The 12456-nt window shown below is 37.1% G+C and overlaps 1 protein-coding gene across 6 annotated transcripts in view; it reads right to left on the bottom strand.

The window, feature by feature from the left end:
- shank3a (SH3 and multiple ankyrin repeat domains 3a) overlaps nucleotides 1-12456 on the bottom strand; it is a 242946-nt gene that overhangs the window by 137328 nt on the left and 93162 nt on the right. For all 6 annotated transcript variants that reach the window (XR_009649025.1, XM_060878260.1, XM_060878263.1 and 3 more), the window contains one exon: nucleotides 1280-1483. Coding sequence is in view for 5 of the 6 variants with exons in the window: in XM_060878260.1 (XP_060734243.1) it covers nucleotides 1280-1483 (204 nt within the window). In the remaining variant the exon portion in view is untranslated. The remainder of the gene's footprint in view (nucleotides 1-1279; nucleotides 1484-12456) is intronic.

Genomic DNA, 12456 nt, shown 5'->3' with positions numbered 1-12456 from the left:
TTTTCCCCTGAATATCCACTAATATGATCAGCACATCATTCTGTAACTCTCCTAACAGCTAAAACTGCATGGAAAGAGTGAACCTGTACTGTATGTGCATCTGAAACTATTTACACTGACCGAGAGTGAGGACATTAATGCTATTGCTCTTCTACTGCTTCCTGGATTCTGAAGCTTTACAGGGATTCAGTTGTCCAATAACAGATTTGCAAAAGGGTTTAAGATTAGGAACTGCCCCCTGATGGTGGAAAAGGTCTATGAAAGCTCTTGGTCCATTTATTGGTCTATTCCAGCATGTCTTCTTTCCCTCCCAGAGAGCCGCAGCTTCCCATCCAGATTATCTATCCATCTATCTATCTTCAAATCTATCTGTTCACTCAGACGCCCGTCTCTGACCCTGTGGGGAAGCGCAATCTGTCAGCGACTCGTGTGGTAGATCTATAGACCTACTGGTGTGTCAGTAAATCTGGCTATATGGCATGATGGAGCAATAACCAGGAAGACAGCTTTCTGTTGGAGGAGATGTGTCACTGCTTTCATATTGTCTCTGATGCCAAAGTGTCCAGCTGTGCCCCACTCACATGAACTGCACACCTTCACAAGTAGTTTTGACCGTAGCGTTTCCAGCATGTTCGCACGGTCATCGGCTCATCAAATTTATAATCGTGTAGTGGCTGTATTTTGAATTTATGTATGAATAAATTTGCCAATTAAAAAGAGCTGCACTGCACTAAAAGAAATGAGCTTCTTTTTTTGTTTTGAGCTCACATGGAAAGAGCAGAAAGCTGTAGCCCTTGCAGTCTCACACATTTCTCTCTCTCTCTCTCTTTCTCTCTCTCTCTCTCTCCCCTCCTTAATTAAAGTCATAAATCAGGTGAAATGATAATAGTATTCCCCAAATGCTCTAGCAGAGGGAGGGCAGTGCAGAAAGGAGATGCCATTACAAATTAATAGAGCTTGTGCATTAGAGCACCACACAGATTTTAGCTTTAGAGAGAGTTTTCTATCTTTCTGTCACACACAACCACAAAAGAAATGTTTTAAATCATCATATGTGTGTGTGCGTGTGTGTGTGTTTGTATGTATGTATGTGTAGGCTGCATTTCAGTGATCAGTACTTTTATTAAATAGCAGGAGTCGGTTCCCTTCGAACCAGGATACGAGGAGAAATGTGGGGTCTGAGGAGAACTGAGGGGTCTAAGGAGGGGGTATAACAAACATCTTTTCAAGGAATGGTGTCAGGTGAAAAAGCTAAAGTGAGTGCTTGTTTTGCTCGTACCTCTAGGTATGGGATGGGAGTGACAGTGGGAAGCGGGTACTCCTTCAGAGTGCGCTGTTCGTCCAGAAACTTGCCCGCTTTGCCGTTGTATGCAGGCTGGAAAAGGCCGTAGTTCAGCACGTCTTTCAAGCTCTGGTTCAACGAGCAAAGGATACGCTGTTTAGACAGCCAGATAGGTGACTCCACGTTAAACTTCATGCATTTCTACAGAAACACAAAGAAACAGGCAATAGATTTACATTTAGGGACATAAAGGTGTATACTGGTGTGAATTCACATATATTCAAAAAGATCTGTAACATCAAGCTGTTTCTGGATAAAATTCCAGTAAACATGGAATGCTGAAAAAACCACTTGATAAGATTTTCATGACGTGGTTTCAAAAACCAGCACCACCACAGTGCAAGAGAGCCAGACTGAGCAGCTTTAATAGATTTCCTAAAAATAATATGACTTCTACTTGAAGAGGAAATCTACAGCACATTAAAGTTGTTGTCTTTGTAGGTCTTGATTTAACTGTAGAGATTAGAGCAGACCTACGGATGGTAAAAAAAAAAAATGTAAAAATAATAAATAAATAACTTGCCAGTGTGAGTCAAAATGTCATTTAATCAGTATTAAAATATAATGAGGAAAAAAGAATGCATAATAAATGATGATTTTTTTTTTTTTTTTTTTTTACAGTATTTATAGTATTAAAAAAAAACTTTTGGAAAGCTCCACAGAGATCATTTGAACATTTCAATTCTTTTGTAGTTAGGATGGGAATTATGCTGAAACATGGCAACCCAAGCTACAAGCTTCCACAAGCTGTTTTTAAAGCTTGATATTAAAGTAAAAAGCTTTATTTTTTATCCTGCAGAATCCCAATGGGCACACCTAGTCTGAAGCTTTCTGGCAAGGTTTCTCATAAATGAAAAAAAAAAAAATAAATAAAATAAAATAGCAGCTTTAAAGCAGCTTTCAGGGTAAAAGATACATAATAAAGGTACAACATGTGTATACTTCAGGGTGCCACCTCAGTGACAAAGAAAAGACACAGTTTAGTATCCTTTTATTTTCTTGAGTCAACTTTTGTTGACTTGTAAAGTCACGATTTAAAGACAGGATAAAAGACCCGAGACATAATAACAACAGATAATGGCTCAGGATGTTTGTTTCCCTGAAATAAGAACATGTGAATAGAATAACTGCTTTTATTTTAACAATACAGATACACATACATACGCATGCTGTAGAATTACATTACAATCTTTACTTGGATTACTAGTCATTGCTTTACTTAATATTCCATGCACACACAATTCCATACAATTCCAAATCAGCAGCAATTAAATCCCAGCTCATTTACATATTTACTGAACTCCATTTAGCCCCTGACTGATTTTGTGCGTCAAGTTCGTGACACACATTTTTAGTTCTTCTAAATGGATTTATGGAAATCATTTATCCATGACACATGCAATGGAAGCTCACTGAAAATGTTATAATTTACTGTAATTTAACTCGAAAGTAAAAAACGTGCAGGAATAAAACTCCAGAACACGGTGAAAAAAATAGATATTCTCTGAATCTGCTGTTCCACAAAAGGAATCAATATGTATGTACAGTGCTCAGCGTAAATGAGTACAACCGCTTTAAAAACAATATCTCAATGAACACAAAACAATTGTCTAAAATGTTGACAAGACTTAAGTTTAATATAACATCTGTTTAACTTCTAACACGAAAGTAAAGTTCTCTCACTCTCTCACTCATTTTCTATCGCTTATCCGAACTACCTCGGGTCACGGGGAGCCTGTGCCTATCTCAGGCGTCATCGGGCGTCAAGGAAGGATACACCCTGGACGGAGTGCCAACCCATCACAGGGCACACACACACTCTCATTCACTCACGCAATCACACACTATGGACAATTTTCCAGAGATGCCACTCAACCTACCATGTATGTCTTTGGACCGGGGGAGGAAACCGGAATACCCGGAGGAAACCCCCGAGGCACGGGGAGAACATGCAAACTCCACACACACAAGGCGTAGGTGGGAATCGAACCCCCAACCCTGGAGGTGTGAGGCGAACGTGCTAACCACTAAGCCACCGTGCCCCCCAGAAAGTAAAGTTAATAATTTAATTTGAAATACACATTTTTCAGTTTAACTCAAATTAGGGTGATGCAGAAATGAGTGATGCAGAAATGAGTGATGCAGAAATGAGTACCCCCCCCTACAACAAGTAGACTACATCTAGTACTTTGTATAGACTCCATGATTGTAACACCAAGTCTTCTAGGGATGGAATGGACAAGCTGGCGACGTTCTGCAACATTCATCTTTTTCCATTCTTCAAGAATGACCTCTTTTAGAGATTGGATGCTGGATGGAGAATGATGCCCAACTTTTCTCTTCAGAATTCCCCATAGATGTTCAATTGGGTTCAGATCAGGAGACATACTTCGCCACTGAATCACTTTTACCCTGTTCTTCTACAGAGTATAAGTATATTTATAAAGTTTTAAATGAAGTCAATGAATGTCTCTAACATCTCTAATGAACAAGCCGGACACGACGGTGGTGAGGAAAAACCTTGAGAGGAACCAGACTCAAAAGAGAACCTCATCCTCATTTGGGAATGAGGACAGGAAATAAGGTAAATGTAAATAATGTCCTTTCTAAAACAGTTTTTAGTTGAGTGAAATTAAGCAATCAAGAGCTCCTGTGGTGAACAGGTCAGCGCAATTTCTGAGTTCCCCGCAGACCCAACACTAATTCTTTCCTGCATAAAAAGATCGCTGATGAAGACCCAATCATAAAGCTGGCTTACACAACTGTAGTTTTATATATATATATATATATATATATATATATATATATATATATATATATATATATATATATACCTACTATATTTAAATAAAACAATAGAAACGTATCCACTTTTCAAATAGATCTCCTTGAGAATTCAGCAGACAAAAGAATCGTGGTCTTTTTGATGACATTGCCTTGTACACTAACAACAACGATGAAGATGAGCCATGCTTCGGAATCTAATGACAGCGTGATGAGAGGATTTAAAGCTCAACAGCACTAAAATGCCTAACATCCCTCATGATTGCCTCTTGAAATATATCCAAGGATATATCTCACACCCTGGCTGTGTTCTTTTCTAAATTCCTGGAAAGCACCATCCAGAACACACTCACCTACAGTAAAAACCTACACACCACACATCAGCACATAAAATCACTGCAAAATCCAGTGGAAAGCCTTCTCAGAGAAGTGGAGGTTATTATACCAGTAAAGAGGAAGTACATCAGGAAAAAGCACATACTGTATAAGTGTGATAGTCAGGTGTCCACAAAAGATCAGCTCTAGTTTATATTAGATATGTTATCAATACATCATTGGCGGAAGGCTGCGGTCTATAAAGACTAAAACTTCACTTCTTTCCATCCGCAACAGGACTAATCAACAACATCAGGGACACAGCATGGTCTGTTATTTGCCAGCTTGGACATTAATAATCTGCTCAGATACATTCATACATGTTCTTAAATCTGACTGTTATAATGCACCTTCCTTTCTCACTCTAGTTCACTATTGCATATTATATATCTATATTGTATATACATGTAGACCCTACAATACCTGGCAATAAACCTGATTCTGATTGTGATTCCGATTGTATCTGGTTGTAGCTACACCTATTTAATCCAAACTAGTTTAAATGTCTTACAACATTGTGCATTATTTGGCTTAAAACCTAATTTTATTTTCTATGATTAAGAGGATTCCCTTTATTCTTTAGGTTTCAGGCAAAAGCAGAAATACTATTCACTTTTATTTGTACAGGTTTATTTGTTCTTGAATTCGTTAAGTTCCTTTCAATCCTCTCAAAACTACTAATTACGTTACCTTTTAGTGTCACTGCATTCGCTAAATATTAAGGACTTTAAGGCGTTAAACACTCTACCTAGTTTTTAAAAAACAACTAGTAGCTTATTTCCCTGTACAGCTGAGGAATTGTTTCCAAAAAAGACCTCAGAAAATAAACTGAGCCATCTTCTAGAATCTCATCAGAAAGTTATGAGACGTTCGGAAGCTGAACAGCAGTAAAACAGTGATAATATCCTTCATCCACAGCTCTTCAGTCAACCTCCAAGGACATACAGTATAGTTCAGTGGCTTCATCCACAACACGCTCATATTTCAATGAATTCTAAAAATGATGATTGTTGACATCATCTACATCATCTAGTTTTAGATTATATACCCTCATACTTCTGGATTACAAAAATTATATATATATATATATATATATATATATATATATATATATATATATATATATATATATATATATATATATATATAATTTTTAATCAACCTTCTGGTCAATTCCACATTAAGCAATTTACTGTACAGTACGTGCTCAGTTTACAAATATGAAACAGGTCCATTGAGCACAGCTACATCAGATGTGATTATTTAAGCTGACCCTGCTTCTGTTTATAATTAGCTTAAGCTTACTAGACAAGGCAATTACACCAGCCATGTTTAGTTTAATTACCTTCCACAAAACCAACAGTATACACAGGAAACACATAGAATATTTCCAGTTAATGCCTGCAATGTACATCAAGAACACAGTACATGTACAATACAGGACGTATTGAAATAGTCACTGCACAACAGCCCTTTACTTTTCACTGCGTTTCAGAAGCCTGTCGCTAATGAAGATTTATTGAGAAGTTGGTGTGTGACTGAAAACGGACCCGCCGACTGAAATTCCCTTAACGCACACTAAACTGCTTCAGCTTTCCTTTTTTCCACCATTTCAATTCCGTCATTTACTCTTTGAACTCTAAGAGGCATTAGTATGAGTACGACATTTAAAACATTGCTATGTAAATCCTCACCTCTTTTTGTATTTGCTGCAAAAATAAACCAAAAAAAAAAAACTTTTGAGAAATTTAACAAGACATGTATCCAAACTATTTCTAAGACTCTCTGATGATATCTTTGACATTGGCACCTGCAAAGATGAAAAGCTCGAGCTTTTCATTTCCTCTTTTTCATACACATTTTAATGCCGTGTCATATAAAATCTCCAGCTCTCCTGGATGCAGCCTTTCTAGATGTTCGACATGCGAACTCATTTACACGGCCACAGAAATCACACAGCCTAAGGATCGGTTTCTGTCAGTTTTTACTCCTTGTGCAACGCCACGGGAGTTGTTTACTGTCTTTCCTGCAAGGGATGCAATCAGCTGTACATCAGAGAAACCTAGAGGAGACAGGTTTTGAACTGTACTAGAGCGACACAACACCATTCCTCCACATGATATTCTTTCAGTCGCTGATATTATGGTGCTGGCTGTGGAAAGTGCAGCCTAACTCGTCATTCACGTGTTCACCTGCATATCTCGCTTATGTCAGATTATCATTGTCTTTCTTGACCTGGAATTAGTGGTGTTCTTGTGCTGACATCAATCACATGTAAAATTCTAGAGTTTTAATGTCTGTTTATAGCCAGGATTGAAAAATTGCTTTAAAATTCTGCTCTGTTTTGACGATGTGATGGCACAGAAGTAGTACTGAAGTAGTACTGCTGTATTTGTTAAACATTCTCTCTGCAGAAGAATCCTAAATAATAATACTTCTAATCGGTTTGATAAAACAGATTCATGCTTTAAAGTAAAGACAACAACATTAATATATTGCATTATTGCCATTGCATACATACACTATATTTATTGTTATCTATTAGACATATTATATAATTCTTATTTTTTAACTGGAAACATGATACATTAACAAAGATGAATGTTTAATTAAGATTTTAATAAAAAAGCAGCTCTTTTGTCACAGGAAAAGTTGCAGTTTTTCTTTCAATTAAGACCGAAAGTGCTAACATGACTCTACGTCTCGCTCTGCCTCTTTTCTCCACAACAGGCCTGTTTTCTCTATAAACCAATTATGCTCAGCAGCCGCAAACTCGACTGGTCAAACTCGTCAAACTCACTGTCATACGCTGCAGCTTCTTTACAGTTTCTATATCAATACAAAGCTCCTGTGACCTGTTATGAGCCTCTCTTTCCCTCGTCATCTATTATGAATTAGTCCAGTCTCCGCCAATGCTTATGAAACACATACAAGCGTTTTCCGCAGTTTCCAGTTGTACTGATCAAAAGAAAACCGGCACAATCCAACAGGCCGGAGAGAGATTGAGATTGAGATGAAAGTGAGTGTGTGTAAGAGACAGACACAGGGAACGACCGAAGAAAAGTAGCCATATTCATCACAGAGTCTCTATATGTCTTAAAGGAACTACATCAAATGCAGCTTTGAACTTCTCTTACTTCACCAGAGCTACGGCTCTCTGCATTATACATAATATAAATTACATTACACAAACACGTTATAAAAACACAAACACACACGCATGCACACACCCACATATACACACACATATATACACACACAGCTCATTCATCTCACACAGACTCTGCTAATGAGTCAGTGGTGAATTAGGTGTGATATTTGTGCATCTGTATAGATGAATACAGTACATCTGTATAGAATGTGTATACAACTGTATATTTGTACAGGTGTGAATACATCTGTATAGGATGTTTATGTGTCAGTGTAGGTGTGTATATGTCTGTATAGGTGTATATACATCTGTATAGGTGTGTATATGTCTGTATATTTTGTGTATAAATCTGTAATGGTGTGCATACCTCTGTATATGATATACATTTGGATAGGTGTATATACAACCTTATAAGTGTGTGTATACGTCTGTATAAGTGTGTATACGTCTGTATACTGTAGGTGTGTATACTTCTGTATAGTTGTGTATACGTCTGTATATGATGTGTATACATCTGTATAGGTGTGGATATGTCTGTATAGGATGTGTATACATCTGTATAGTTGTGTATATGTCTGTATATGATGTGTATATGTCTGTATAGGTGTGTATACGTCTGTATAAGTGTGTATACATCTGTATAGGTGTGTATACGTCTGTATATGTGTGAATACATTTGTGGATAGGTATGTATATGATGTGTATACGTCTGTATATGATGTGTATACATCTGTATAGATGTGGATACGTCTGTATTTGATGTGGATACGTCTGGTGTATATACATCTGTATAGGTGTATAGACAACCTTATAAGTGTGTATACGTCTGTATATGATGTGTATACGTCTGTATAGGTGTGTATATGTCTGTATAGGATGTGTATATGTCTGTATAGGTGTGTATACGTCTGTATAAGTGTGTATACGTCTGTATAGGTGTGTATACGTCTGTATAGGTGTGAATACATTTGTGGATAGGTATGTATATGATGTGTATACGTCTGTATATGATGTGTATACGTCTGTATAGGTGTGGATACATCTGTATAAGTATGAATACATCTGTATAGGTGTGTGTACATCTGTATAGGATGTTTGTACATCTGTATAGGTGTGTATACGTCTGTATTGGTGTGTATACGTCTGTATATGTGTGAATACATTTGTGGATAGGTATGTATATGATGTGTATACACCTGTATATGATGTGTATACATCTGTATAGATGTGGATACGTCTGTATTTGATGTGGATACGTCTGGTGTATATACATCTGTATAGGTGTATATACAACCTTATAAGTGTGTGTACGTCTGTATATGATGTGTATATGTCTATATAGGTGTGGATAGGTCTGTATATTATGTGTATACATCTGTATAGGTGTGGATACGTCTGTATATTTGTATATACAACCTTATTAATGTGTGTACGTCTGTATATGATGTGTATATGTCTATATAGGTGTGGATAGGTCTGTATATTATGTGTATACATCTGTACAGGTGTGGATACGTCTGTATAGGTGTATATACATCTGTATATGAGTGTATACGTCTGTATGTGATGTAGATATGTCTGTTTGGTGTATATACATCTGTATAGGTGTGTATACAACCTTATAAGTGTGTGTGTGTACGTCTGTATATAATGTGTACAGCATATGTCTATATAGGTGTGGATAGGTCTGTATATTATGTGTATACATCTGTATAGGTGTGGATACATCTGCATAGGTGTGTATACATCTGTCTAGATGTGTATACGTCTGGTAGTAAACCAGTGCATTTGCCTGGGAACAGTGTTGTATAATACAAAATGTTTCTGTGTTTGTTTGGCCTGTCACATAGAAATATGACAGTGCATAGCAGCTCAAACACCTACATTTGCAATCAGAAATGTAACTCTAACTCCAATACACTAATAATGTAAGTGTACTATTTACTGTTGTTTAGTTTATCTGAACAAAGAAACATGCTTCAATGACATTTTTAACCACCTGCACTGTATTTTCAGAGAATTATTTTTCCCTCAGTTTAAAGTTAACAGTGTCTGTTATTAATACCAATATTATAAAAATAGTAAACAAATATTGTGACGCAGTTACCACCCCAAAGCTGGTTACTTCCCCATGAACAAAGTCCTGAAGTGTTTCATTCCTCTTATAGCATGTCATGTGGTAGAAGTGCATGCTAGTGCAATATAAGTCTTATTCAAAAGCAGACTGGTAAACCAATCCAAATAAACTTTAGGGAAAGGAAAACCCAAAAATGGGGGTAAAGTTGTACAAAATCATTGTTAAGCTACTTTAATAACTTAATTAACTATTTTAATGTTATAAAAGCAGTGTTGCTGTTAAAATCACAGAAAACGAAAGCAGTGTCACTATCCATTTTTGCTTTAGCCACTTAGCTAACTTTGGCTAAGCCCCCAAAGATCAGGACCATATTGGGTTCATCAAGGAAACCAAATAGTCCTACAGTACAGTATGATGATTAAAATCTAATTAACTACGTAAGTGGACTAAAACAGAACCTTATTTCAATCTGTCAAAGAAATGATAAAGTTCTAGTGATAAATGAACCATATGCTGTATAGTAAAGCAGCATGCATCTTTGTGTTCCACTGTCCTAATGCAAAGGGGAAAAATATAGGTAAAATGTGGAGTATAGACTTTCAATAAACAGCAGCACACTGAGACAGAAGTGATTTTCACCAGTGGATGGTGATTGGAGTGTTTTCTGTAATTCGTTTCCTGGATGTTGTTTCTCACCTCATTTCACCTAAAACCCCAAACTACCCACAACACCACCCATTCAGATTATCTCAGAGAATCCCAGTCCCACTGTGTAAATGGTGTCAACTCGAGCAATGTCTGCTACAGTTACTCATAAATCTTGCTTGAAAGAGGCAGAGTACCTTGGCCTGCTGGAGCCGAGGTTATCAGCATGACTAAACGCATTTCACACACATATTCCCGTTTCAGATGAGTTCAAACCCATAACCTGAACAGCCATGTGGAATAATGCTAACATTGAGCCCTTCCGTTTAGACATTACACTCGTTTAGAGTTCCTTCTGAAACACTACATGTCCTTCATGAGAAGTTTCTCAAGAAACAAAACATGTTGAGTAAATTAAAAACAATGGACATAACAGAAATATAAGGTAACAGAGTGGAATTAAATAAAACATGTATATATTCCATGTATGGATGCAGTGAGTGAATATGATTTCCTCCAGCACTGCTGAGTCATTTACTCAGACTGTCACACTACAGTGACTCCTGCAACATCTCCGGAGTGATTAAACAGCACTTATAGACACTTTCAGGTTACTATAAACGATTACAGCAACAGTTGGAACATGAGCCCATGACCTTGTGGTATTTTCTGAAACTAAAGCTGCTTTTAGACGGCGATATTAGCTGTCTTTTAAAATTAGTACTTGTCACACTGTCCACAATGATCCCAATAAAATCTTGGCCAAATTCTATAGCACACTGTCAGATAAAGTGTTCTCTATATAACATCATAAAATAAAGACACACTAATGATATACTGTACCTCTAATTCTGTATATCTTATCAGTCTCGGCTATAAGAAAAGTAAAAAAAATACTCAAAAGTATACTCAAAATACTCAAACGTATGTCTATGCTGAATTTTGATTTTAAACAAACTAACTGAAAATATTTAATGGTGAAAAAAGTCTTCTTTAACATTTAAATAAATTGATATTTACAATATCTCTGTAAAACTGTACTGTGAAATAATTAATAACTGTACTGATGTTATATCATTACATCGCTCACTATTTTCTATTCATTATCATGTTTTATTTATGGTTTCATTTTGGAGCTACTGGATTGGTATCAGTCTTCTGAGTGTTACAAAGTCCTATGACGTTCTCCTTTTGGTAGCTTTTACACGAGTATCATACCAGAGGTGATGTTAATGATCGGCTGGTTGATGGCGGCGGAACTTAACTGCGGTGTGGTGAACTCGTCACATCGACCTTAGAGATACCAAATAAATGTGATTTTGCGTGCGAGTGCAAAATCTTAAAGTGTAAAGCCAGCTATATAGGAAAAGTCATTTTAAGGTGTGTGTGTGTGTGTGTGTGTGTGTGTTCAGTAATTGCTCTCTGACTCAGAACCCATGGGGAATATAAAGCCAGGTCCTCTGTATTCTGCTAATGTTTCTTATTCTTTCTAAGCCAAAGTCACTCACTGTCAACTAGGCAACACTCGCTGCATTAACAACACGAATCATCGGTCTCAGCCTGTTTCTGTACCTTCCTTCGCCTCCAATATAAACACAGGATATAAAACGTTTCAGTCCCTTCATTTACAGTACCACTGACTCCCACAGCTCACACACAGAAGAGATGTTAAAGCTGTTCTGACTGCATTACTCTCAGTTGTCAAGTGGACACGCATTGGCCCCGAGTTTGAGAATCACTCATATCAGGTATTCCTCAAGAATGCTGCTTCATTTAATATGAACTCCTGTACGTGTTCTACCCATCCACAAATGTGCTGCTCCTGGCAGCAGTATGCTGTGTGAAAAGATGTACAAACTGAAAAAAATAGTCAGGAAATAAGATGTAGAGACGTGAAGCCTGGACTCCATAAGACCATAATAAAGGGAAGAATGGGGAATAAATTGGACTCGGGTCTTTTCAACTCAACTTATCCACTACACAGCATGCTGGAACAGATTATGCGCACCTTCAGACAACGGTTCATGCCTGAATTCTTTAAATGCTCACTTATATATGCAACCGTTCATGTTCAGAATATAG

The sequence above is a fragment of the Tachysurus vachellii genome, chromosome 9 (assembly GCF_030014155.1).
Source record: "Tachysurus vachellii isolate PV-2020 chromosome 9, HZAU_Pvac_v1, whole genome shotgun sequence".
In the NCBI taxonomy this organism is placed as follows: domain Eukaryota; kingdom Metazoa; phylum Chordata; class Actinopteri; order Siluriformes; family Bagridae; genus Tachysurus; species Tachysurus vachellii.
This window is presented reverse-complemented; position numbering and strand designations above follow the sequence as displayed.